This window comes from Polychytrium aggregatum (genome assembly GCF_025602895.1).
Source record: "Polychytrium aggregatum strain JEL109 chromosome Unknown BJ171scaffold_2, whole genome shotgun sequence".
In the NCBI taxonomy this organism is placed as follows: Eukaryota; Fungi; Chytridiomycota; class Chytridiomycetes; order Polychytriales; genus Polychytrium; species Polychytrium aggregatum.
Window position 1 is genome coordinate 1,238,773 of NW_026516204.1, and position 24,388 is coordinate 1,263,160.

A 24,388-nucleotide genomic window follows, 5' to 3' on the forward strand; every position below is an offset into this window, starting at 1 on the left:
TCGATCATCTTGAGCGCCAGTCCCGCCAGCACACTCAAGCACGGCAGCCATATCAAGATCGTGAGCTGTGCGTCCATACGATAGAGTCCATACGGTGGCAGTCCATACGATGGCAGTCCACACAATCGCAGAATGTCCGCATAGCGTCAGTGGGTGCATCCCAAGTCGTGCGCCAGTCCACAGGATTCCACGACATCGAGTGAAGGTTCAATGCACAGCGTTGACAAGACCGGCCGCAAGTCGGGAATCAAACAACGAAGACTCGGTGAGCATGGACACAGGACCACCACAGCTCCGGCCAAGGGTACCAAGAAAGGCGCAGGGATAAATCGGACGATCGAGAGGGGGGGGGATGCCAAAGTTCATTCATCAGCACAACATTGATCTACATGCCTTGCATATGTCGTGCTCAAGATTCGCTTTGCCGTAGGGATGCGGGTTGCCGGCGGCCAGGGCCTTGCGAAGTGCTCTCCGGACCTTGAGGCCATAGTTCATGTAGAGAGGGAGGAGAAAGACCTGGTCCGAATACAGCGAGGGTAAGAGCCAGAGACACATCGGCACATGTTGCCAAATCCGACGCATGCTGGCAGGCGAGACCGCTTCCGTACGCACCGAGAGCCCGAGGCTGTAGTATATGAACTTGACGTCGACAACGGGTATGTCGCTCGCAAGACTGTACTGCCCCAGCACACATGCCGCAGCGAAATATGCCAGGATGACGGCGATAAGGCCGATTCGTCGCCAGAAGACGGTCCGCTGGCGGCCGACGGCTGGCGAGGTCTGGAAATAGAGCAACCAGTCCATCCTGGCAGAGGGACACCAGTCAGGACCGGTGTTTGATATCGGCGCCAGAGCGTAGACTTTTCGCCGGGACGACGTGCTCGAGGGCCACCAAGTGCCCGACCGAACCTACCACACGACGATGAGAAGACTGATTTGAGAAAAGAAGAGCGGATACAGAGAGTAAAAGACGTTGGTTGCGACAATGTCGGGGATGGTCGTGGGCCTCAGCGGGACGACAGCTCGCACTGGGGTTGTCCGATAAAAGTTGGTTGCGTTGCGAGCCAGACATGTGCAGAGCAAAAGTGAGAATGAGAATGAGATGGCGGCGACGACAACGGCGATGCCGACGATGTTGGAGCCCAGCCAGAGCACAGCAGGTCAGCAACGCTCCTCAAGCAGGAGCGACATCTGGGGAGCCTCCACATTCTCGCTCGCATCCATACCAACTGCAGCAAAAAGGATCAGCAGCAGCGAGCCGGCCTTGGCTGGGCGACAGGCAGACCGGATGGCCTCGCCAACCAGGTAAGACAGAACAAGCAGGGCTGCGAGGGTAAAGATGACCGTCCAGACGGTGGCATACACAAGGTCGACGATGTCGGCTGCATTGGACAAAGTCGGATCCATTCTGGCGGCGCCTGGTGGGCAATGAGGAGGTCGAGAGACAGATGAGCAGAGACCCGCAGACGATGGAGGCACAGAGCGGCGCAGATGTACGGGGAAGTGCTGACCTCTTCCTTCGCTGGTGACGGGATGGAGGGGCCAGCGAGGGAGATGCAGGCGGACGCTGGCGTGGTGTGGGCCAGGAAGGAGATGCGGGTCCAAGCAAATGAAGGCAACGGGCTGTGGCGAAATGCAGCACACCCAAACAGGACACCCTGTTCTGGTTGGCAGCGCAAAGAACATTTGGATCCTGTCCCAGTAACGCTGCCGTCGGCTGGTCGTCGACTATCCAACTGTCCAACTGTCCAACTATCCAACTATCCAACTGTCCAACAATTCAACTGTTCAACTGTCCAAACAGACCGACCGACGACTCTGGCCGTGCGAGCAGTCTCTGTCGAGTGTCTTCTCGCTGTGTGTTCATGGCGAGCGGCGATGAATGCACACACACACATCACGTGGCATCCGCCCTGGCTCGCCCTCGCACCATCTCAACCGCCTTCGCTTCGTGCCAGACCGATCCCCTGCTCTTCCCCATCCACGATGAACGCCCTGCGGCTCGCCCACACCATCCCTGCCGACAGGAGATTCAGCAAGCTCAAGTCCGATTACTTTGACCGCCAGCTCCAGTCGCTGCGCTTCAACCCATATCTGGCGCTGAGTGTGGTACACAATGCCGTGTTGTCATCGCTGTCCATCGAACGGACCGATGAACGATTGTGAGTTCCGCGCGGGGCTGGATCGCACCTGAGAAACCTGGCGAGACATGTCTGCGATCGCTGTGGTACCGCTGGGTTTTCAGATACATGCTGCTGCGGTATACATGTTGGCATTGCTGCTACGTAGTTGTCTGCTGGTCCTGCAAATATCGCAAGTTGGCCTGAGCCAATGTGTTGCCGAAGCTGACCCTGGATCGGGTGCATTCGACCTCGTCAGTCTCCTCGCCGGATCGACCGATGGATCGCTGTTTATCTATGATCTTGACCAAGCTCCGGACGACAAGGACTCGATGTTTGGCAGTGACCAAGTGCTGGATTCGCTGCTCTCCGTAGAAAGGTGAGGCAGCGAGTCCCCGTCGAGTCCCGTCGAGTCCCAATGCCTCCGTCTCGATCGGACGGATGGATGGCCGTTGGTCTTTGACAATTCGGCTCGTTTGCAAACCAGAGCACAGGGCGGCCACGACTCGGCCATCGCGAATGTGTTGTGGTATCCGCTCGACACGGGCATCTTCACGACCTCATCCACCGACGGCCAAACTCGGGTCTGGGACACCAATGCAATGCAGGTCTGTTCTCAAAACAATGCTCCTCTGGATCCACTCCCATTTCTGTATCAATCCGCCAGACCGCTTCGCTCGAAGCTGTCCCGCATCGACTGGAGCGTCCGCCATCTCACTAATCGGCTGCCTTGGTCGACGGCGTTTGCCTGGCTCAAACTCCACCAACCTGCTTCCAGGCTGCATGCACATTTTCACTCGGGCATCCAATCTATTGCCACTCACTCAGCTCCATCGGAATATCCCATTCACTCATCGCAAGTAGGTCCATCCCCCCTGAACGGTGGCACCGCATAGGCGTTGACAGCGCCGGCACATTCGCACACGCTTGTATGCACAGTCGGCTCGATTTTCTCGTTTTCTCACACCACCGTCGCCCCCTTCATTCACCATCACCATCACCATCACCATCACCATCACCATCACCATCACCATCACCATCACCATCACCATCACCATCACCATCACCATCACCATCACCATCACCATCACCATCACCATCACCATCACCATCACCATCACCATCACCATCACCATCACCATCACCATCACCATCACCATCACCATCACCATCACCATCACCATCACCATCACCATCACCATCACCATCACCATCACCATCACCATCACCATCACCGTCACCGTCACCGTCACCATCACCGTCGCCGTCGCCGTCGCCGTCGCCCAGCCGGCGGCGCCTGTCCCGACATCCGTCTCTGTGACATGCGAACAGGAGCCGCATCGCACACCTTGCGAGGTCGGTGCGTTGGGTGACGAGCAGCACCGGCGAGTTGAGTGTCCCCAAGTACTCACGGCAGTCATACATCTGTGACTGCGTATCCAGGCCACAGCGGCAACATCTTTGCGGTCCAGTGGTCCCCACGCAACGAATTCCTACTTGCCTCAGGAAGGTACGATGGCCTTCCATCTTTTGTCATATCGTTGCTGCAGCTTGATGATGAGAGACAAATGCGAACTCCGGTCGATGGCTGATATCCGAGAATCGCTGTGCAGTGCCGACAAAACGATCAAGCTGTGGGATGTCCGCAAGGGCAATGCGTTCCTGAAGAATCTGGACCAGCGCAACGAAGGTGTGCGCCGACTCCGCTGGCAAGAGTGTGGCGATGTTTCAACGCACAGCTGGAGCTCGGGCACTGACGCAAGGACGATCGCAAACAGTAGTGCACTTGAACAAATCGTACCCAGGCGCTGATATTTTGATCATTCTCCTCCCCCCGATTCTCATCCGGCACATTTGCTCTTGCAGGAAGCGAAGGTGCCACGGCCCACAATGCCTCCGTTAATGGCTTGGTTTTCACTTCCGATGGCCTGCATCTGCTCAGCTGCGGTCTCGACTCTGAGATTCGTCTGTGGGATCAATGGACCGGACGGAGGACGAAGGTTTGTTGGCATAGTTTTCGCATGATGGGGGCCTTTGAACTCTGGCCGAAGGTGCAAAGGACTGGCACAGTGTCGTGATTGTCGCGACTCGGCTTCGTTAGTCGATGTGGTTGCATGCTGGGCCCTGTTCTAAATCGTCTTCCACGCCTCTTCTCTGTGACCAAACACTCTGCAGACCCGATATGAGTCCATCCAAAACAAGACAAAGACCAACGTCCTCCCTGCAATCGTATCGAGCATCCACCAGTCGCTTCCGTATCTTTTCTTCCCAAACAACGACCGCTCGATTCTTGTCGCCAATCTGTTTAGCGGAGAAACGGTCCAGCTGCTGGATCGCGCTCCGGATCACATTCGGTGCATTGCTTTGCGAGAGAAGAGCCAGGTCAGTTCGAGAGGAGCGGGCTGGTTGATTATCTGTGATGCACGCAGAGGGCGAGTTCACGCCGTCGTCTCACGCTGTCGCCGCCACCGCAGACGCTATATTCTGGCGGCGGAGCTCGGGGGTGTCTTGTCTGGAGCCCGCTACAAGCAGAACCCAAGAGTAGCCGCGGACGGCGTCCCAAAGATCCGCCTCATAACGATCCACATGACGACGATGATGACGACGGCAGCAATCACGGTGGCGACTACGATGGGGGTCGCGCACTGGGAAAGCGTCCTCCGCCAGGCAACTCCAGGCGAGGTGGCAGCGGTGCTGGTTCTCGGCAGGGCTCAAAGCGGTTCAGGGCGTTCTATGTTCGATAGGCTGGCTATGAGGAGGAGAATGGGCACTTGGAGGAGCAGGGGGGGGGCTCCATCCAACATCGTAATCCGACTGCGTGGTGCATCTGTCGGCCAAAGCGGTGGATGTAAGAATACAATGCTTTGTATATCCATAACTCTCCTCCAGCTCACCGAATAAGATGTGAGGCAATATCCAGCAGTAGCAGTAGCAGCGGTAGCAGGCCAGGGAGACTAGCACGTTATTTGGTCATGGTGGGAGTGTATTCAGGACCCAAAAGAAAATGACTCAAAAACGGAGTGTTCCGTTTCGTATTGCGTGAACTGTAAAAACAAAATGAAAAAAATAGAGGAATTGGACAGCAGTCGATCGGAGGAGCGCCCCTTTGCAGGTCTCCATCACTGGCATCTATCGAATAGAAACAAACTGAGACGACAAGGCCGCTCGAGGCTTTGTGTTGCCTCCTTCATTCCAAAGCAGCACATGGGCTTCCATGGATTGGGGCGCTGGTGGCTCTTGCAAGCTGACTAGAATCTGCCCTCGGAGCTGGGAGGGATCTTTGAAGTGGTCGAAGAGGTTGCGATGGTGCTGAGCTCCTGTTCATCGTTCTGGATCTCGTATTTGCCACCAGCGTTGAGCACCAAGCGATTCCGTCCTCTGGCCGGCGTGAAGCCGCTGCGATCGCGCTTCTTGTACCAGATCAGGCCCAGCGCCGCCAGTCCCACCAGCGTCAGGCCACCAAGAACAAAAGCCGTGGTGGAGAGGGTGACAGTGGCGCCGACCGGAGCACTGGCGGGAGCCATGATGGTTCGGCCGTCATTGATGCACGCAACGCCTCCGAGCTGTCCGCTGAACTTGGACGGGCAGGTGCCATAGATGCGGACGACGCCGGTGAGCCCGGTGTTTTGGACATTGCTATCGAAAGGCAGCCAAGACAAAGCACATCGTTAGTGCGCCGGGCCACCAAGCTCGCCAAATGTGAGTCTGTGGCTTGGCAGAGCAAAAGACCCGTGCGATGGACAAGCAGCGGGTCCGATTGGATTGTCCACGTACAAGTCGGTCAGGTGGGGCGACGATCGCAGATCAAGATCGATAACGCCCGAGAGGTTGTTGTTCTGGAGCTCGCTGGTGGAGGTCAAGTGTTGGCCCGTCGTCGGCGCGGAGCAGCGATACAATAGTCAGTCGCAACAAACATCGGTGTGCTGTGGATACTCATGACACGCCGAGTTGCAAAATGACTCGCAGACTCACATGGACTGCAGGCTGTTGAGGCTCTGGAGCTCGGAAGGTATGGTTCCGGTCAGCATGTTGTCTTGGAGCCACCTGTGAATGAAGAATGAGCCAACGACCAAAGAGTCGGCCATTCGTTAAAGGGACGTGAGTTGCAGTCCCAGGCCGTATATCGACGAAGGTAAAAACGATAGATGGCGACTACATCGCTTCGCGGGAACGGGCTGATCGTGTCACCACCAGAAACGAGTCGGATGCGCCGGCCGGAATGGAACGGGCATTAAGCAGCCACTCACAAGAGCTCGAGGCTGGTCATGTTGCCAAGGTGAGGCGGGATCGAGCCACTGAGCTGGTTGTCCGCCAAGTTCCTGTGGAAACGAACACTGTCAATTTGGGCAACTCTCCTGCGAGCCCGTCATACAAAGGCCCTGTTCAGAATTGCAACGTCATCGGCGCATGGCAGAGGGTGAGGACTTACAGAGAGCCAAGGCTCGTCAGGTACGAAATCTCGTTGGGAATCGAGCCAGTGAGCACATTCGAGGACAAGGTCCTGGACAGGGGCAAACAGCGGGTGTCGATGTCCACGATGTTAGCAGCGAGCAAAGTCGGGACGTCACTTTGGCAAATGCTGGTCTTGCAATGGCAAGGCAATTTGACATCCTCCCAGTGGTGCGCGAGCAATAAACGACATACAGAGACTTGAGATTGATGAGAAAGCCGAGCTCGGCCGGGATGTTGCCCGAGAGATTGTTCTCATAGAGTTCTCTTTGAACACGAGGGAGTTGATAGGAAAGAGTCAGCGGCATGCGCGGCGCAAGAGCGGGCTGGCGGTGATATCGGCCTTCGTGGTGCGACGGGGTCTGAGGCACTGCCCGAGGCACTGCGGTCGAGGTCCCCGACCAGGATAAGACTGTCGGACAGGTGGCTTAAGAGCGATGCGTTTCGAGTCTACGTACAACTCGATCAGACTGATCAGCGAACCGAGCGACGAGGGGATGCTTCCGACCAAGTTGTTGTGGCGGAGGACGCTGAGGAGAGCCGGTGAGGAGAGCCGGTGAGGAGAGCCGGTGAGGAAGAAGGGCAGTTGAACGAATCCGAGGGACGAAACGGGGGTTGTTCGAGGATTAGGACTGGCGACCACAGCGACCCCCAATAGGCATACGGCATCAAGCTGCCTGCCCCTGGATCCAGCCTAACCAACACCCTCGGCAGGACAGATACGAACAGAAACTGCAGAGCCTTGAGGTTTCCAATCTGCGAGGGGATCGAGGTCCCGTTGAGTCGGGAGTCTTGGATGAAGTTGCTGGGGGTTTTCCAGTCGACCGGATGCAGGTACCAAAACAGAATCGGCTTAGCCAGGGCACCAAAGGACGACATGAACCCCCGGAGCCAGAGCACAGAGCGGCCCACTGCACATCTCCGAAGGAGCAGGGTAGACCAAACGAACAAGCAAGCAAGCAGAACGGCTCCAATATCACATCAACGAGGCACAGTCAGCAAACAAGACAGAGACATACAGACTCACGACCCGGCCGTTGCTGGGGCTGCACAGCATGTTGGTGGTATTCTTGGAGATGGAGCAGCAGGGGATCTGAGGGACCCACTGCTCCAGAATCGAGCAATCGTCGGCTGGAGAACCGCGCGGCCGCAGCAATGAAGGAAGGAGGAAAGCAGCTCCAGTCAGCATCTCGATGGATGGATTAGTGCACCGGTCCGCCCAGAAATCGACGAACAGTCCGACCACGGGGTCTCGACAGACAAACGGGCATGAAGTTTGCTGCAGCGCAGCCACCCCGACACATCTGGCTCGGAGTGGAGGGGAGCCGTGTCGCAGGACGTACACATTGCAATCAAATTTCCACGGCTGGGCGAGGGGCTTGCGTTGCTGGGGATCCTGGTGAGTCAGGCAAAACGGGCTATCGGAGCTTGGACGAGATGTGCGTCTGGGACAGGCTGGGGCGAATGGGACGCTCAAGACGGTTCGAGACGGTTCGGACGGGCCGCGGGTGGGTGCAGAGGCAGACGGGTTGGGCAGAGCCAGCAAACTTGCCGAGCAGAACGGGCAAGCCAAAGCCAGCAGATGGGCGGAAGGGAAACGGCGAAAGAACAAACGGCCGTTTGCATGGAGACCAAAGCCCAAAAGAGCCGTTCGGCGACACAACGGCCGCGGCGCGTCGCTGTCGCACAGCGTTGCACGGGGGACATGTGGCGCGGCGGTGTTCGGCATCGGCGCGGTGGTTCGCCGATACAGATCTACGATGGATCGATAACGAATCGATGGGACAGATCGATGGGACAGATCGACTATGGGTCGATGCTGTGGGTCGGTGCTGTGGGTCGAGACCGACAGCGGTGTCATGCATGGCCGGCGCCCAAGTACACCAAGCACATCGAGTCTGTGATTGGAGTGGCGCTGCCGCACACATATGTCCGACTCCGCTTCCCACGCAAGCCGATGCCGATGCCGATGCCTCGCTGTGGGCCAGTCAAGAGGGAAGCGAGCTGCAGTGTTCGCTGGCTGCCACTCCTCCTCCCAGCTGGTGCGGCGATCTGATCCATCGATCTGAATGCCGCTCGTCGAACATGGCCGCCCACGTCGATATCCGCAAGCTTGCCGCAACTTGGAATAGTGTGCCCGACTCGGTCTACTCACGATGCGGGTGGATCTACCCGTGCGAAAAGCTCGCGCTGGACGAGCTCGAGCCCTTCAATGCCCCAGCGGGTATCCCGCCAAAGACCCCGGGGGCCATATCATCGACGACTCGGCGGGCACTGGTCTCCCGCCAGCAGCCACGCCTTGTCAGAGACGACCCGCACGAGAGCCCCGACGCAGAGGAGCGGCCAAGCACCACCTACTCGCAGTACTTTGCCGCGGCCAAGGTCGACGTCAATAAGCTCTGCAAGATTTCCAGTCGGCTCTGGGACAAGGACGTTCCCCTTTCCTTGCTCATGGACCAGGAGCCGGACGTCGCAGACAGCTTCACCCACGATGTCTTCATGGACAATCTCGAGAGCTGCTTCATCACCCAGGCCGAAGCCGAGGAAACCAGTCGCACCTTCCGGCGACAGTCCTATCTCCAAGATCTGCATAGGGTTGCTGCCGAGCGGAAAAAGAAGGGCTTCCTCGTATCCGTGACCCCGGACCAGCCCAAACCCAAGCCCCATCAGATGCCGACGATCGCAACAGCATCCAAGCAGCGACGCAAGTCCACAATCCTCGGCGAGAGCAGCTCTGCCAGACCCATCCACCTCTCGCATCATTTAAATGCGCATCCTGACTCGCACACTCGCTCGGCTGGCTCGGCAAAGCCTCGACAGCGAAGCAGCAACGATGCCTCGGACGAGTCGCTGCCCTCGATTGTGGCCGAGACCATCAATGGCATCATCAGCCGTTCGCACACACGCAATGCAAACTTTGATAAGCGACTCAAGTCCTTGCATCTCACTCGGTACTCCGGGAAGAGGGATCATGTCGCCCACATCGACATCCCCACCATCGCAGTCACTGAGATCCGCCATGGGTCCGACTCGACACCCAGCAAAGGCGCTCTCAAGACGCCGCGAGCTTCTCACGAGGACTACGGCGATGACTCGGACAGAAGCAATTCAAAGCTGAAGCTGAGCACCGGCTCCTTGCGTCCCGGGGAGCAACCAGACCGAGGCAGCCGAGTGCTGGACCACACCATCGACTTGTTGAGGAAGAGGGAGCGGCGATCGCGCAAGGATGTCCAGCACATATTCGCCTACCTGCGTGCCCAGCGGGCCTTCAAAAACATATCTTCGCAAGTGCTGAAGGAGCTGTGCACCGTCGCCACCCTGGTAGAGTGCGGCCACAACAAGGTGATCTTCTCGCAGGGCGACATCGGTACCTGCTGGTACGTCGTACTGACCGGCAAGGTCAATATCTGGACAAGCAACTCCAGCACAAACGCAAACATCCTCGTTGCCACTATCGAGGCCGGCGACGGCTTTGGGGAGCTCGCGCTCCTGAACGAGGTCCCACGCAGCGGCACTGCCGTGACAGCTGGCTCCTGCATGCTACTCAAGGTCGAGAAAATCGACTACAACCGAGTTGTCAGGCAAGTCTGCCGCGGGTCAGAGTCGGGGTATATGGCTCAGGCCGGCCGAGATGCTGACAGCGCTCGACGGCGACCGAACCACATGCGCCCGATGCCGATCAAGAGCGGGTGGTGCATCGGGCTCTGACACATTCACCCCTTTCGGACTTCCATTTTCCTTCCAGATTCGCACACAAGTTCCAGTACCACGAAAACGTCCTGTTCCTTCGTCGAGTCGGCACCCTATCTACACTCACGTCTGAGCGCCTGCACTTTCTCGCCAGCATCATGGTCATCCGAGGCTGCGACAAGGGCCAGTTTATCCTCAGCGAGAACCAGATCATCACATACGTGCACTTCATTATCAAGGGCACCTGCGAGGTCCTCAAGTCGCTGCACATGGATGACGGCTCGACCATCCTCGTGCGTCTCGGACTCCTTCGGGAGCTCGACTACTTTGGCGAGGCCCCGATCGTCATGAACACGGCCCGCGAAACCAAGTCCAGCATATCTGTGCGCTCCATCACCGAGTGCAAGCTTGGGTGCCTGCAGATTCATAGTGCCCGCGAGGAACTCAGCGGCAGCGTGGCTTCGACCGAGTACTGGAACTGGACAGAGGATCAAACACTGAGCACTTATCTTTCCACCATCGACAAGAAGCACTGGGAAAGGTACAAGAGCAAGGTGCTCACCAGGATCATGCGTGAGCGGCTCCAGGATGCGAGCTTTGACCTCAAACGCTATCGCACCGAGTGGGCGGCCACACCCTGAGTGCACAATCGTCGCCTTAGTCCGAGTCCACCGCGCAGGGAGCTGGCATCCTTGGGCAGTTGCAGACGGGTCTCTGGGTCGCTCGATCGCGGACCGAGCCCGGCGAACAATAACCCTTTTCCAAGAAAAGCGTTGCGTCATCCTGTATTCGTGTCGATCGGTCGCTTCAGAGATCCCAGCATTGCTGCGATGGTTCATGCACCATTCGTGGTCACCCAGACGCAAATCTAAGCTCATCGCTGCAGAGCGCCATAATCGCCACTGCTCGCAAGCGATTCCAGTGCCTGGGTGCGAGTTGCCTGGGTGGAGTTGTACCAGCTTCTTGGGCAGCGACGAGACGTGCACGAGCAGTGAGTCTTGTCTGTCTGGGTTAGATGAGATCCACAAGGTTTCGCCTCAGCAGCTCTCGAATGGCTTGGTATGGCAGAATGTACAGGTCATCCTTCCGTAGTTCGATCGTCTCAAGACTGTATGAGCATGGAGAGGGTACATATGCCAGGAATCACAATAAGTGGTGGGGGACTCACTCAGAACAGGAAACAAACTGCCCCAAGAGAATGCCCCTTCCATTGTCCTGGAGTCCATACAGCAGACAATCGCCCATATCGCCGCGATCGACGAAGCACCTACTCGTACCTGTCGATCAGCTGGAACTCGCCGATATCCTCGCGTATCCGACAAAAGATTGCCTCATTCATGTCTGGTGCCGTCGCTGCGGAATGGAGATGATCGTGTCAATATCATCTCGCTGGAGCGACACCTCAGCCACAACATGGGCTCGACGCCTTGTGGCATTATAGGATCGCTTTCTTCAACGATGGCGCTGGAGATTTGCATGCTTTGGCTCTCACCTCGCTCCTCCGGCTTCTGGTACGACCGGGGCAGGGTATTCAGGAAGGACTGCTCGCAACAGTGATCCCGGAGCGCCTGGAATCTGTCCAACGAGTCGTTCTGTATCAGTCCATCGGCTTTGAACGAAAGCAGCATGTCGTGTCCGCCAATCGATCCCGTTGAGCTTGCGAGCCCCACCTCTGTGCAAACTCAAGCTCCTTTGGCGACAGCCGGCTGCTGTATTCGGCCTCGTTCAGGATGAAAAATGTGTGTTCCTGGATCTAGTGATCCTTAATCGATATGGGAGAGGAGGAAAGCACTCAGCATTGCGCGATCGTCGGACCACCACCGTTCCTTCGGCCAAACGTGCGCATCGGGTAAGCGCATGCGATCCTCAAGCCTGGCTTGCTTGCGACTGACCTTCCTGAGCCGCGTCCGCAGATACGATTTGATGACGAATTTGATTCGCTCGAGCTCCTGCTCCAGCATCATGTTGGCAAATGTATCCTCAAAAGTTCGTTCGGCATCGTTGAAAGCGCTGATGCACTCGGTCTGTGCGCACCAGTAGGCAGCCGCGGATGAATCAGGATGGGATCATGCATTGCAGCGAATGCTGCCGCAGATTAAGCAGGGTGATCCGGCGGTGCAATCGCACTCGTACTCGCACGACAGGGAATGGCCCAGCGCACGACGGCTCCGCGAGCGGCAGTCTTTGGCACTGAATGATCCGGAAACAGGTACGTGGTAGCGGATCCAGGTTGCAGTCAGATCGCTGGCGGGCATTTGGCCCAGACATTTTCCCCACCTGCGCCTCGATCATCTCCGTCAGGTTGGCGACGACCTGGGTTTCGAACGGGAGGAGCTCGGGCGCACATCGTTCGTTGATCCAGGCTTGTGTCAGGACCTTGCAGTCATCGTTCTCGTAGACAGCATCCTGGTCGTCCTGATCCGGCGCCGGCCATGGGCTTGGGTCCGACATTGATTCTGGTTGCTCGCTCGCTGGGGACGGTGCGGAACGGGCAGGGAAGGAGATGATGCATCAGCGAAGCCCAGCCCGCTCCGAAGGCATCACGTGCGCGCTGCCTGATCGAGTGCGGGTCGAGTGCGGGTCGAGTGCGGGTCGAGTGCGGGTCGAGTGCGGGTCGGAGGTCACGCTTGTGCGACCAACACAAAAAACGGCTGGCAGGTTCGGCGGTGGTTCTGGGACCTGGACTTGCATCCGCCTCGCATCCGCCCCGCATCCATCAGGACGCTCACCGAACGGACGGCGCCATGACCAGCTTTTACGACGAGGTAATCGCAGCGGGCTGCATGCAGTGCGTTGGCTGCAGTGTCCGGAATTGGAGTGTCCTGTGTGGAGCCTCGGTGCTCACATGGCTTTCTCTGCGCTGGCCCAGATCGAAATCGAGGACATGGACTTTGACGATGAGTCCAAGACCTACTTCTATCCCTGTCCCTGTGGCGACAAGTTCCAGATCACACTGGTAAAGACAGCTTCTCCGTAATCGTGCCCCAGTCCGTCCCTTCCCATTCGTCCGGCGACGCTGCTCGCCTGTCGCCTGTTCTAAGCGCCCTTCTGGAACCCTGTCGCTCCAGGACGAGATTTACGATGGTGAAGAAATTGGCCGATGTCCGAGCTGCTCGCTCATCATCAGGTTTGTTGGCTTGTGCACACTGAGTTTGCTGAATCCGTGGCACCCGAGCCTAGTGGTCATCGTGAACTGGAGGCTCCTGCAACGACGACCACCCGCTCACTTTGCGGCCCCAATCGACTGCGCCCCCATCGCTTCCAGAGTCATCTACGACCCCGACGAATTCCAGCGAGAGGATGACGATCCCGAGTCCACCTTCCAGATCCCAACCTCAGTCATGGCTGCCTGAGCCTCAACGCAGCGTGGGTTGGGCATCCACCGAACCGAGCCCAAACCCCAACAACAGAACCCGACGATCCCGATCCCAGATTGACGGCCAAGCTCTGCTCTTCGCATTCAAACCACGTATGCACTGATGGACTGCCAACTGCGAGCTTCAGAACAGCATCCATAATGAACTGAATAGTCACCGACACCGGCAGCCGTGTCGGTATCGAGTGACCGGGGTTTGCAAGGTGCCAACTTGCTTGGTTCCTGGGCCACCAAGTTCGCGATCGAGCCGCAGCTGCGATGATTCGACGGACATGCGACCGGCGAAGCTGTCTCGGGTATCGGTACCAGCGTTGACTGACCCATGCACCAGCATGTATCAGCAAAGAGTACCCGCCCAAAATACACAGCTTTTCAAGCCAAAAACGAAACTGCCGGCCATGTCGTGCTAGCCCTTTGCCAGGGCAAGTCAGCACCTGCCGACTCACGGGTACATGGCTCAGAATGTGGCTATTATTGCTTTCTACGTTCATTTGAGGATGCGACTCCCAACCAACTACGGTGCATCGACGTCCCACGATCATGGCGGGCTCATGGATTCGCAGCCCGTGCGCTGCCCTTGCGGTCCGAGCGATTGCTCTCCTTCTTTGGTGTCGGCGGCGTCCCTGCCCCAGGGATCGAGGGCGTTTGCGACGAGTTGCGCTTGCGTTCCCGATCGGTTGGGGTGAGAGACCAGCTGCCGATGACGCCGCGCGAATCCAGGCTCCGGGCCATGTCTTTGCTGGTGTCCGAGCTCTTGACGCCCTTGAACATCTGTCCCCATCCGGCCGAGGACGTGCGCTTGGTTCCGGGCTCTTGGGCCTCCTGAGAGTGCACGCTCAGGCTGTCGAACGAACGACACGCCGAGATGCGCTCGGCATGGGCAAGCTCGACAACCGCGGCGGGGGCGTTTGGCGAGACGTCGTGGTCTGAAAACGCCAGTACCATTTCCCCTGCGAGCTTGCTCGGGCTGGGCTTCTTCCGCGGGCTTGGCAACGGAGAGGGCAGCAACTCCAGGGCATCGTCGGCAAAAGAGGTCTGGGTATATGCTTCGAGCGGGGGCTGGAGGACTGCACGTTCTTGGCCGAGGTGTGCACAGCAGAACAACGACCGCAATCGCTCGGCCTCGCCCAGCCACGAGTTCTTGTCGAATGCTGAGAAGGCCTCGAGGGTATAGACCTCCTGCTGCAGATGGATGATCTGGAAGATGTGGCTGCGGCCTGCGATGTTGCGGTGCCATCGGATATAGTCAGGATCTGTTGGCGTCACGATTCAGAGCGAGGGATTGTACATTGCCATCGAATAAAGCAGCGAGCCACGACGCAAAGAGCCATCGAGCGATCGGCCAGGAGCATGGTGGCAGGGTCTGCCATGCTCGGCATGCCGCGAACAACTGGGGTGGCTGCACAACTCACCTTCGGAGCCCTCGGTTTTGTCGAGGAAGACTGCCGCCTCGAACGGGATCGGTGGCTTGAGGAGAACAAACTGATCGCCCTTCTTCGGCTTGGTCAAGAGTACCAGGTCCGAAAACAGCATGACGATGATATCGTATGACACAGCCGTGTTCTTCTTGAGCAGCGTGAAGGTCTTTTCTGATATCAGTTCGCGCTCGGCATCTGCAAGCTTGAATTTCTGGCAGGGCAGAACGGACAGAGCAGCAAGTAAGCGACAGAGTCGGAAGATGCCCGCCGGTGCCTACACCACAATCAAGGCTGTAATCATGGATGTCTGTTTGTCACGGCTGCTGCGACCGACCTCGATCCCGCTCGGAAACTCGATGTTCTCGTCAATGTAGTTGATGCGATAGGCGGCCTCCTTGAGGTGGATCTCATCGTTGACTTGCTGGATCTTGGCGTCCAAGTCGGTGATGAACTTGTTTGTGATTTCGTATTCGGGCGCAACTTTGGCGGTGTGAGAGAGGAGCCGCTTGAACAGCAGCGGATACCGTGTGATTCGGTGGAGAGGCTTCACCAATAGATCGGTCAGGGCAAGTTTATGCAGCTTTGGGTTGGCCTCGCACATCTGGAAGCAAAGGGCCGAGTGAGCCGCTGTGTTGCCATCGATGCAGGCGGCCAGAGGAGATCACTTCCAAAGTGAAATGGCACTGCCGACACTGAGGTTTGCGTCTCCGAAGGACTGTCGGATTGTGCTTACCAGCAGAGTCGAGTTGAACTTGACATCCTGCCGCATTTTAGCGAGATGCCTCCGCGCTGTGTGCTGGTTGGAGCAGTATGTCACATACTGATCAAACTCGCCCAGCTTATCCTTGAATATGCCGAGCATTTCCATCGTCAGGTTTCCAACCAACTCGTCGCGCTTCTGATTGAGCCTCTTGGATATGTCTCCGTGGGTGGCCAAAAGCGTCTGGATGTTGGAAAAGATCATGCTGACGTCCGGTTCATAGTTTGGCCCGATCTTGAGAAGAGGCTTCATGAAGATCTGCACCGCCACCGAAATCAGCAAGCATGCTGCAAACGAGACAGGCGATTCGGGACAAGCGTTGCACACGACACTGCAGTCCACCCTCCTGCCCGGCTGCACAGTCTCACCCACCTCCACCAGATTGCTTAGATCAGAAAAATAGGCCGTTTCTGTGTCGCATATCTCCATGACGACGGCCATCTGTTTTCGCTGTTCATTGAGTTCCTCATGGCTGCTGATCACCGGAGACTCGGTCTTTTGGCTCGACTGTGGATCAGGGGAGCGCAGACACAATCGATGGGTGACACTGAAATGGCAACCAGATCCACAGCTTCACATGCTGCGTAGCCTTACCATCCGTCGGCTCGAGTCAAACTTTTTTGCCAGCTTGAAGTTGCTGACCGTCAGGGTTGTGCCGAGAGACAACGGGTGGTCTTCTCCGCGAAGGGGCACGTCTGCACGAGCCAAGCGGGGGCAATGCACCATGTCAGTGTGTCAGTGGCTCGTAATAATGACAATCGCAGTGCAGTGCGGGCAAAGCCGAGGTGTCGCCGTTGCAATGGCGACGTATATCGAGGTCTCAGCACAGCGGTCTACCGACCTCCGTATTCAGAGGGGTAGAACACCTGGTACTCCTCCTCGAATCCAGGAAGCATGAATTTGGATATAGCCGAAACAATCAAGTCGCGGCACGTCATCTGTGGAGTGATAAAGAACGCCTTTGTGGACTCGGTCTTGGACTGGGAGTCAACCGACGTAAGCTTGATGACCTCGCCTTTCTGAATCTCATCCAGGTTGTTGATTGAATCCTGCTCCAGCATAAGGACACATGGTCAGTCCAAGTGCCTCAGGCGCTCTCTCGATGTCGACGAGGGGTGGGGCGGTGCTCGTACTTGCCTTTACATTTGATGTGTCCGGCTCGTCGCTGCTCTGGAGCTTATCGATGCTGCCGAGAGACTTGTTGTAGTTCGAGGTCGGTGTGACCGCGGCCGTCAGCGCCGCAAGTTGAAGCCTGCACTTCTGGAGCTCGTGCTTGAGAACCTCGAGTTTCTTGTTTGAGTTCTCTGCCTGGACAGTAAGCTCAGGCTCAGACGACGAGGTCGACTTCTTCTTGGACGGAGATAGCGCGGTCTTTGCTCGATTCATCTTGTCTAGCCCGTCCTGGATCTTCATTTCGATGTCGACCTCCTTCTGTATTGCCTGGATTTTTTCAGTCAGCTTCCGGACCTTCTCCGAGTGCATCTGCTCATAGGGGCACGGCCGACAAATCCGAGGGCCAGACCAGAGACGCAGCGGATTATATGCAAATCGTGAATGAATGCGTGCCAAGCGTGAGCAATCCCGGCCCCGATTCCTTGGCCAATGCGAGCCACATGCCCTTGCTCCTTTCTGACTCAACTTTGAAGCGCCACGCACACCCGAATGGTTACCTCGTTTGCGTCGTCTTCCTCGACGTCAACCTTCTTGATGCATGGCATCCCTATCTTGTTCCGACATGTCTTGTGGCATATGATCCCACAGGCTTAATGGCAAACGGACCAGGTTGGTCAGACGGGCCACGCCGACAGGACAAACAAGGCGAGACCAGAGGGACAGGACGGATGCGCATCAGCCCATGTGCCGACTTGGTGGGCCAGCCGCGTGCGTGTGACTCACATTGACACTGGTACATAGTCGGAGCCTGGGGCTGCTCTTCGGAGGGAGCAGAGAGTCTGAGAAAACAAGCCTCGCAGAAGCGCTTGTCGTGGCTAGATTGTTGGATAAAAGCATGTGCTGTGTCCATGATCTTCTGCAACTGCAGAGAGTAACCCGACCCTCCCGCTGGTTGCTGCTTGCGCCGATTCGGACAGCACGGGTGGTGCAGCCGAGAGCCCAGTCCGGATTGACACAGCCCCAGCCGCGGGATGATATTGCGCAAGTTGAGTCGTCGAGTCGTTCGTGTGGTTCGTGTCATCGAGTCGTTCGTGTCGTTCGTGTCGTTGGTGCGGCGAACCGAGAGTGTGTGCATGAGTCACTCGAAACAACTGCGTGCTCCTACGCATGAGACTCAGCCCTCGAAGCAACCAACCCGGGCCGCAATATAAGATCATAAAGAACCTATACAGCCCCACAGAAGGCCGTCTCCTTTCCAAACCGCCAAGCTCGCTGACCACCGATGCGAGGGCTCGGGGGGTGCGATCATACCGAGGAACTACGCTTCGAGGACGTCTTGCTTGGATACGAGGACTGCGGCGGTGTTTCTTCCTCGATAATTGCTGTGGACTTGCTGGACGTCTGGCCAGGCGATTTAGACTTGGAACCCGATTGCTGTCCTCGCGCAAGTTAGTCAGCAGCAGCGAGCCTTGATCAACCTGGCTGGAATTGCCGAGCGATGCAGCGTGGCAATAGGATCCTCACCTTTCCGATGCTGCCCGTTCGGTGGACCCCGCGGTTTCGAAAGTTGTGGCAGTCCACCTCCATGCTCTCGAGCATTTGGATGATCCGGTTGACGACCTCGGGGTCCGAGAAGTAGTTGACAGGCATGTCCATGATCCTCTCCCCAGCGCGGTTGTACTGGGCGGTGGTCAGATGTCTTGTTCCACCTGCACAGATGTGGTTGTGGAGGACGGGCGTAAGTCAGTGTTGCTCATAGGGAAAAAATGAGGAGCGGATGGATGCGGCGCTGAGAATCAAACGATGGGTGTTGATGGACGCCTGGCTGCTGTGCAGAAACACATACACAAATCGGTGCACATAGCCTGATAGAATGCACTGCGCTCGAACGCAGGAGCATCCTTGAATGGAGCATCGGATTGGTCGTTGAGCTTGGATATTACGGTAATGTCCTTTTCGGATGCGAGTCCAGCCAGCAAGAGCACATCGTCGCAGGGGAAAGCGCCGTCGTAGATGTCCTCCAGCACCTGCAGGGTCAGGTAGCCAAGCTCGTCGTAGAGGGTGATATCGACTGCGTCCAGATTGGATTTGATCGTTGTGAGGACTTTCCGGAAGGTCGGTTCCCATTTGCTTCCCCATCGCAGCGGCAGGACGGCGTGTGCCGATAAATATGAGTTGAATATTCGAAGCGCTGTGCTCTTGCGATAGGATGCATGCAGCGAGTGATACAGTGCTCGATAGTCCTGTGCCTCCAGCCGCAAGAGCTGCACGTCGACATCCGTCCAGAGTCGTGATGGCGGTGGTTTCGATCGAGCAACGCAGGGATACCGATTGGGATAGAAGCAGTAATCAGCGATATGAGCGAGGAGATGGGTCGAAGGGCAGGTGCGCCCCGAGCGTGCGAATCGAGCTAACGAGCGCAGACTGGTCTTTCCCTGGCCCAGCCCATCCGCCATCGGTGTCCTGCAGATAGCATCGATTCAGAGCCATGGCGAACAGGGGAATGGAGGGTCATACAAAGAAGCTCTGGAGATCATGGGCCATCAAGTACATCAGAAAGTAGCATCTGCAAAGAGTCAGTGCCAGCAGTTAGTCCTTTCATCATGCCTACTATCGCAAGCACCGGCTGCCCAAAGCTCGTTGTGGAGATCCATATCCACCTCGTCACCGGATGGTTCCAGAGCCCCGAGAATCCGTGCTTCTCAACCTCCTTGAGCGGTCCGTCGACGCCTCCCTTCTGTGTGCTCACGCCACTCTTTTGTGAAGTCAAAGTTCCGGCGCTGTTGGATATGCCCTTGCGGGCCGGAGGCGGCAGCCGAGACAGAGAGCTCGCACTACCCAGGCCGCGAAAGGCAAACGATGATGGCGAGCGAGTCACCGAGTGAGTATCGAGAGATTTCCGACGTGGACCCGGAGACGGAGCTGCAGGCATCGTGCCTTTGCTCGCCAGGGCTTGTGGGTTGGGCAGCGGATGGAGCTGGGCACCAAGCATCGCAAGCTCGCTCAGTTCGTTGGACGATACAGATCGAGCCAGGCTCGATATTTTGTTGGAGCTCGCCGAGGGCAAGCTGCCAACAGACATGTGGAGCTTGCTGTTGGTGTTCTTGAACACTGAGGCCATCGTGGGTGTGGGAGCAGCGGTGCTGCAGCCGAGTCGCAGAAGCTGGAGCAGCGGAGCCGAGACTGATGGTAGAGTCAAGAGAACAGTAGTGAAGCGAGCGTGCAAGCGCTTGGGAGGCGAGGTGGTATGGTGGACCAAGTGTAGACTGTGGCTTTCTCAAGCGCCGAGTGAGGGCAGTTGCTGCTGAGATCAATCAGCGGATCAAGCGGCCCATTGTTGCTCAGGGGCCGCATCCAGCTGTTGCGGTGGGCTGCTATTTCTCAACGGATTGCAGCGAACTGATTTGAAACGAGACACCTTCACACGCGGATGGCTTGTGGGTCGGTTGATGTCGATCGATCTGGCTGGACGGCCTCGATCTGCACCCAAACCAGCGATATTGCTCTTTGCCCTGCGTCTTCCCAGTTATGTCTTTTGCTCTGACCTGCAGTGGCTGTATCTACAACGGCTCGTTGGTCCCCATCGTGCTCACTCACTCCATGCATCTCCCTCACACAGGGAAATGACTTGGCCCACTTGACCGGGTGTGCGATATGATCCGACTACGCCGAGTTTGTCCGAATGAGACGATGTGTTCCATTTATTCGTCAGCATGCTGTATTTAGTACCGTCATGGTGAGCTTGACTAACAAGTTTGGATATCTCGATGGCATGCCCTCGATGCAGAAGGGGCGTCTCGCCCGTCAGGCTGCAATAGCGCAGTGCCAGCGCAGCCAATAGTATGATTGCCTTGGGCGGTTCAATCACTGCAAGGAGGGTGGACCGGTGGGAGCCATAGTCACGGCGTCCCAAGATAACCCTTCTGTTGGGGACTGCACCAAGGGCGGTGCTGGTGGGTCAATTGCTCCCGTCAAGAAGTCTCGCCAATGTGCATGGATATAAGAATGAAACAAATGAACAAAAGCTGTCGTCGATCGACCCAGAGACTTGTATTCACCAAACACACGGATGCCTCATGCTCATCACTGATCGGGGACGCGGGCGCTACTGGGCCGAAGAAGGCACTTCCCCGGCTGGCGGCAGAGGCTCTTGGTTCAGAAGCTTGTGTTCCTTGACTTCTTTGATGTAGTAGGGATTGTTCATGAACATGATCTTGGCCGGAAGGTCAGCAATCCCGTGGGTGAAATTGCCGATGATTTTGTGGTCGTGGTGGATGATTTCTCCCTTTCCATGGAACTCCCCGTTGACCCACGTTCCCTTTTTCTGGCGCCCGGTGAGTGATGACAATATCAGCGAATGGTCAAGGCGCCCTGCAACGCTACCACCGCCAACTCGGGCTGCAGTGATTGTGCGCATACCTTGCTCCCCGTCGATGCGTAGATGTAGGTGCCTGGACCGGCCCAGAGCGATTGTGGCAGCAAACTCAAATGTCAGTGGCTCGAGCACAAACCCTGGCGGCATCGAGCACAGACTCCGATAGCATCGAGCGTCGGCTTCAGTGGCATCGATTTGCTCTCGCCCACTGCTTCAGCAACGGCGTCTCAAGCCAACTTACCAAAGCCGTGTTTTTTATCGTTCTCCCAGCCGCCCTGGTACACATCGTTGTTCGCATAGAGATATGTGCCCTGTCCCTGTCGTTTGTTCTGCTGGAATTCGCCTTTGTATTTGCTTCCGTCCGGATAGATGAAGAATCCGTTGCCCTCGCGCATATTATCTTGGTATTCGCCGACGTAACGCGTTCCAGACTTCCATCGATACGTGCCGTATCCGTTGCGCTTGCCGTTGCCATACAGCCCTTCGTAGATATCGCCATTTGGAAACTGGTTCTTGCCCTTTCCGTGTCGCTCAGTCTGCTCGTTGCGCTCGCCTTCGTACACCTGCGGGCCAGACCGCATTGATATACGTGAGTAGGGCATTATCTGGCATCCAGTCGCGTCCTTGACGCTGCCCGGCCGACAGGCAGTGCCATGCGATATCAGAGGCATACTCCGATGGTGGGCCCTTCTTCCTTTGCGTCAAGCTCAGAGTCGACGTCGGACATTGCGTGCGATGCGTTTTTCTTATGAAATGTCAGAGGGCTGCCCCGAAGGCGATAAGATGCCGACAAGAGTGCACGAGAGAAAAGGCGCCAGCACTGGCCCGCGGGTTCATTTCACGGAAAGCGCCTTTGCGCTCGCAAGGCATCCTGCATCCACAGAAGCGGGGGCATCTCAAACATGCATACAGTCCGTGTGGGCTGTCCATGCGGGCGACAGAGTCGTGATCGGCCCTGTTTGAGCCATCGGCTGGGGACGCTCGTTTGTCATGCTCCGTGCTGCATCCCTTTCATCTCCCATTCCATATGTGTGTCAGTAAGAAGCGTTGTATTGTATCTTGTCGAGTACGCTGCAGAGCCGTTATCAGCCCCACGCACGCCATGGCTTTGCAGTAGCTCTGTTAGAACAGTGATCTCATTCGTGGACTGCTCCGATGCCTTGGTGTCCCCAACGTGGCTATTCGATCGACGCAAGCATGCTCTTCATTCGGGTGAGTTTCTCGTCCATCCGCTGTTTCTGCTCCGTGACCTCGCTTCGTAGAGCGGCCATTTCTGCCTCGTGTCGTTCGCGCTGTAAGTGACATCCGCCACCGCATTAGACTCACCACTGGAACTTGGACTCATGTGTCAAATCAATGCAGTCTCACCTGTTCGCCGACATCAAGCTGGAGCCTTGCGATCCGGTCCATCAACGTGGACTTTTCCCGCTCCAGACTGGCCAGAAGGGATTCTTGTGTGGCCAGCTGCTGGCTCATCTCGGCTATTGCATTTGCCTTGGCCGCTAGGGCCTCGTTCTTGTCCACAATGAGGCTCTCCTGTTTGGCGTGGAAAGTGTGCTTGACCTTCTCAACCTGCAGGCCGATGACTCGAATCAGCAACATGCCGATAGAACAAGACAGTGTCCTCATACTCAGCAAGCGCCGATGATGTCACTGGTTGAGAATCTCCTCTAGTCACACATCGTCTCCGCCCGCAATGCTTACTTCCCGCTCGATCAGCTCGATGCTTTCGTTGCGCTCTTTCAGGCGCCGCGACATTTCTGCCACTTCCTTTCGCAGAGCATCGCGCTCGCTCTTCAGTGCGATACTCGCGTTCTGCAGATCTTCAATGAACTGTTCATGGGCATCCATCTGTCGGTGAGGATACATTGCTGCTCAGTCAATCTGAATCCCGGAGCATATTCACACGTTAGGAGGCGACTGCGATGGCTACCTCTTCTTTGAGTGTCTGGCTCACGCTGCGCTCTTCTTCGATGGCCTGCGTGAATGCCTGCTCCCGACTGGCAACATCAGCTAGCAGCGCTTGATGCTCGCGGCTCTGGCGGCGGTCAAGCGATTCAACAGAACGTGTGAGTGGCGAGATGTAGCATCCATCTTTGTCGCAAGTCATGGGCTCTCAGCCCGTCCCCACCTTGTTGTCGAGGTTCTGTTTCAGCTTGCGTATGGTGTCATTTTGGTCGTCAAGCATCTTGTTCTTGACTCGAAGCGCCTGTTCTGCCGAGTCAGTCCTCTCGAGGAGCTGCTTTCGCTCTGTCTCCAGTTTGCTGAGCGTCTGCTTCAACTCGCTCGCTTCGTGGGCCAGCTATACACGCCATTGCTATTCGTCAGAATTGGCTGTCTCTGTCAATCTGCAGATCACCACGCATGTGCTTTGGAAGTGCGATACGTACCCTCCTGGACGCTTCGTCGGAAGCCAGCTGCCGTTCAGCGCGGCTATTCTCGAGCTGCCGAACTTGGTCCTCCAACTCTCGGACGCGGCTTTGTGAGTCCCGAAGTCGCCTGCCCGTTTCGCCCTCCGTTTCTTGCAGCATCTTGATTCTCCGCTCGTATTCCTGGGTTTTTTCCTGGGTTCAGCAGGTGTACGGTCATCGAACCGATATATCAGGGCTTTGTCCCCTGGCTGTCAGCACCGGCGATTCAGGAGTTACCTCGAGTAGATCCAGGGACGCGCTGTTATGAGCGCGAAGTTCGTCAATCTGTGACTTGTGGTCTTTCAGGGCGACACTCATTTGTTTGACAATATCTCCGAGCTCTCGTTCCTTGTCCCGCAGGGATGCTGCAGCCTGATATCAAGGTATGCATGAGAATCCGGAAAGCCAACAGCAAATTGAGGCTGCACACCTACACCAGATACCTTTTGCTCCTCAGCGAATCGAAGCTGCAGCTGCTGGTACTCGAGCCTGAGCTTGGAGCATGCCTGCCTTTCGGCTGTCTCCGTCCGGTACGAGGATCGTCTGGTTAGCTTGGTTATTGATTCATGACTCAGGCACGGCTGTTTCTATGAAAGCAAAGACGTTGGCTGTGACTCGATTCATTCGGGACCCACCGTCGAGCTCGCGCTCAAATCTACCCTTTGCTTCGTCATAG

General features: G+C 56.8%; 9 protein-coding genes across 9 annotated transcripts; 3 read left to right on the forward strand and 6 right to left on the reverse strand.

Annotated features, from left to right (window-relative positions):
* Nucleotides 1-369: 369 nt before the first annotated feature.
* Nucleotides 370-1,407, reverse strand: BJ171DRAFT_577081 (uncharacterized protein; the record flags this gene model as incomplete). The annotated part of the gene is made up of 4 exons (XM_053113787.1): nucleotides 370-516; nucleotides 613-805; nucleotides 914-1,028; nucleotides 1,227-1,407. The coding sequence occupies 4 exons, from the start codon at nucleotides 1,405-1,407 to the stop codon at nucleotides 370-372; spliced, it is 636 nt and encodes a 211-aa protein (XP_052971546.1).
* A 567-nt stretch (nucleotides 1,408-1,974) lies between these two features.
* On the forward strand, nucleotides 1,975-4,998 carry BJ171DRAFT_487106 (WD40-repeat-containing domain protein). The gene is made up of 10 exons (XM_053109252.1): nucleotides 1,975-2,162; nucleotides 2,380-2,499; nucleotides 2,608-2,728; nucleotides 2,899-2,980; nucleotides 3,408-3,476; nucleotides 3,564-3,630; nucleotides 3,734-3,810; nucleotides 3,987-4,120; nucleotides 4,296-4,502; nucleotides 4,595-4,998. The coding sequence occupies exons 1-10, from the start codon at nucleotides 1,987-1,989 to the stop codon at nucleotides 4,862-4,864; spliced, it is 1,323 nt and encodes a 440-aa protein (XP_052971547.1). The 5' UTR covers nucleotides 1,975-1,986; the 3' UTR covers nucleotides 4,865-4,998.
* An 84-nt stretch (nucleotides 4,999-5,082) lies between these two features.
* BJ171DRAFT_487109 (uncharacterized protein) lies at nucleotides 5,083-8,163 on the reverse strand. Its single transcript, XM_053109253.1, has 10 exons — nucleotides 7,913-8,163; nucleotides 7,589-7,700; nucleotides 7,297-7,374; nucleotides 7,028-7,099; nucleotides 6,765-6,836; nucleotides 6,550-6,621; nucleotides 6,368-6,439; nucleotides 6,093-6,164; nucleotides 5,895-5,966; nucleotides 5,083-5,756 (listed from the first exon to the last, which is right to left on the reverse strand). The coding sequence occupies exons 1-10, from the start codon at nucleotides 7,914-7,916 to the stop codon at nucleotides 5,369-5,371; spliced, it is 1,014 nt and encodes a 337-aa protein (XP_052971548.1). The 5' UTR covers nucleotides 7,917-8,163; the 3' UTR covers nucleotides 5,083-5,368.
* A 491-nt stretch (nucleotides 8,164-8,654) lies between these two features.
* On the forward strand, nucleotides 8,655-10,900 carry BJ171DRAFT_620922 (uncharacterized protein; the record flags this gene model as incomplete). Its single annotated transcript, XM_053115423.1, has 2 exons — nucleotides 8,655-10,177; nucleotides 10,315-10,900. The coding sequence occupies 2 exons, from the start codon at nucleotides 8,655-8,657 to the stop codon at nucleotides 10,898-10,900; spliced, it is 2,109 nt and encodes a 702-aa protein (XP_052971549.1).
* A 328-nt stretch (nucleotides 10,901-11,228) lies between these two features.
* Nucleotides 11,229-12,710, reverse strand: BJ171DRAFT_620932 (uncharacterized protein; the record flags this gene model as incomplete). Its single annotated transcript, XM_053115424.1, has 6 exons — nucleotides 11,229-11,367; nucleotides 11,537-11,612; nucleotides 11,752-11,834; nucleotides 11,930-12,012; nucleotides 12,152-12,283; nucleotides 12,537-12,710. The coding sequence occupies 6 exons, from the start codon at nucleotides 12,708-12,710 to the stop codon at nucleotides 11,271-11,273; spliced, it is 645 nt and encodes a 214-aa protein (XP_052971550.1). The 3' UTR covers nucleotides 11,229-11,270.
* A 219-nt stretch (nucleotides 12,711-12,929) lies between these two features.
* BJ171DRAFT_487112 (uncharacterized protein) lies at nucleotides 12,930-14,019 on the forward strand. The gene is made up of 4 exons (XM_053109254.1): nucleotides 12,930-13,024; nucleotides 13,129-13,215; nucleotides 13,328-13,386; nucleotides 13,525-14,019. Exons 1-4 carry the CDS (start codon nucleotides 13,004-13,006, stop codon nucleotides 13,610-13,612), a joined length of 255 nt encoding a protein of 84 aa, XP_052971551.1. The 5' UTR covers nucleotides 12,930-13,003; the 3' UTR covers nucleotides 13,613-14,019.
* A 165-nt stretch (nucleotides 14,020-14,184) lies between these two features.
* On the reverse strand, nucleotides 14,185-19,382 carry BJ171DRAFT_418538 (uncharacterized protein; the record flags this gene model as incomplete). Its single annotated transcript, XM_053107347.1, has 14 exons — nucleotides 14,185-14,852; nucleotides 15,048-15,264; nucleotides 15,388-15,654; nucleotides 15,787-16,071; nucleotides 16,186-16,278; nucleotides 16,408-16,508; nucleotides 16,655-16,865; nucleotides 16,924-17,298; nucleotides 17,484-17,575; nucleotides 17,710-17,848; nucleotides 18,238-18,360; nucleotides 18,451-18,635; nucleotides 18,773-18,857; nucleotides 18,912-19,382. The coding sequence occupies 14 exons, from the start codon at nucleotides 19,380-19,382 to the stop codon at nucleotides 14,185-14,187; spliced, it is 3,312 nt and encodes a 1,103-aa protein (XP_052971552.1).
* A 1,584-nt stretch (nucleotides 19,383-20,966) lies between these two features.
* BJ171DRAFT_487114 (uncharacterized protein) lies at nucleotides 20,967-22,086 on the reverse strand. Its single transcript, XM_053109255.1, has 4 exons — nucleotides 21,975-22,086; nucleotides 21,543-21,864; nucleotides 21,346-21,377; nucleotides 20,967-21,250 (listed from the first exon to the last, which is right to left on the reverse strand). Exons 1-4 carry the CDS (start codon nucleotides 22,026-22,028, stop codon nucleotides 21,032-21,034), a joined length of 627 nt encoding a protein of 208 aa, XP_052971553.1. The 5' UTR covers nucleotides 22,029-22,086; the 3' UTR covers nucleotides 20,967-21,031.
* A 362-nt stretch (nucleotides 22,087-22,448) lies between these two features.
* Nucleotides 22,449-23,929, reverse strand: BJ171DRAFT_118236 (uncharacterized protein). The gene is made up of 6 exons (XM_053105521.1): nucleotides 23,692-23,929; nucleotides 23,433-23,603; nucleotides 23,235-23,339; nucleotides 23,006-23,134; nucleotides 22,670-22,867; nucleotides 22,449-22,593 (listed from the first exon to the last, which is right to left on the reverse strand). The coding sequence occupies exons 1-6, from the start codon at nucleotides 23,830-23,832 to the stop codon at nucleotides 22,480-22,482; spliced, it is 858 nt and encodes a 285-aa protein (XP_052971554.1). The 5' UTR covers nucleotides 23,833-23,929; the 3' UTR covers nucleotides 22,449-22,479.
* Between the last annotated feature and the right edge of the window lie 459 nt (nucleotides 23,930-24,388).

Excerpts from the sequence above, each read along its gene's own strand:
- BJ171DRAFT_487106 (XM_053109252.1), top strand. The coding sequence starts at position 1,987 with ATGAACGCCCTGCGGCTCGCCCACACCATCCCTGCCGACAGGAGATTC. Across the intron at positions 2,981-3,407 it reads ATCCCATTCACTCATCGCAA|CCGGCGGCGCCTGTCCCGAC; the intron begins GTAGGTCCATCC and ends GCCGTCGCCCAG. Across the intron at positions 3,477-3,563 it reads CGCATCGCACACCTTGCGAG|GCCACAGCGGCAACATCTTT; the intron begins GTCGGTGCGTTG and ends CTGCGTATCCAG.
- BJ171DRAFT_487109 (XM_053109253.1), bottom strand. Across the intron at positions 6,440-6,549 it reads CTGACGAGCCTTGGCTCTCT|GAACTTGGCGGACAACCAGC; the intron begins GTAAGTCCTCAC and ends TCGTTTCCACAG. Across the intron at positions 6,165-6,367 it reads ATGACCAGCCTCGAGCTCTT|GTGGCTCCAAGACAACATGC; the intron begins GTGAGTGGCTGC and ends CTTCATTCACAG.
- BJ171DRAFT_487112 (XM_053109254.1), top strand. The coding sequence starts at position 13,004 with ATGACCAGCTTTTACGACGAG. Across the intron at positions 13,216-13,327 it reads ACAAGTTCCAGATCACACTG|GACGAGATTTACGATGGTGA; the intron begins GTAAAGACAGCT and ends CTGTCGCTCCAG. Across the intron at positions 13,387-13,524 it reads AGCTGCTCGCTCATCATCAG|AGTCATCTACGACCCCGACG; the intron begins GTTTGTTGGCTT and ends CATCGCTTCCAG.
- BJ171DRAFT_487114 (XM_053109255.1), bottom strand. The coding sequence starts at position 22,028 with ATGTCCGACGTCGACTCTGAGCTTGACGCAAAGGAAGAAGGGCCCACC. Across the intron at positions 21,865-21,974 it reads AAGAAGGGCCCACCATCGGA|GTGTACGAAGGCGAGCGCAA; the intron begins GTATGCCTCTGA and ends TCTGGCCCGCAG. Across the intron at positions 21,378-21,542 it reads CGATAAAAAACACGGCTTTG|GCACCTACATCTACGCATCG; the intron begins GTAAGTTGGCTT and ends GGGCCGGTCCAG.
- BJ171DRAFT_118236 (XM_053105521.1), bottom strand. The coding sequence starts at position 23,832 with ATGCTGCAAGAAACGGAGGGCGAAACGGGCAGGCGACTTCGGGACTCA. Across the intron at positions 23,604-23,691 it reads CCGACGAAGCGTCCAGGAGG|CTGGCCCACGAAGCGAGCGA; the intron begins GTACGTATCGCA and ends TGGCGTGTATAG. Across the intron at positions 22,594-22,669 it reads AGCTTGATGTCGGCGAACAG|CGCGAACGACACGAGGCAGA; the intron begins GTGAGACTGCAT and ends TGTCACTTACAG.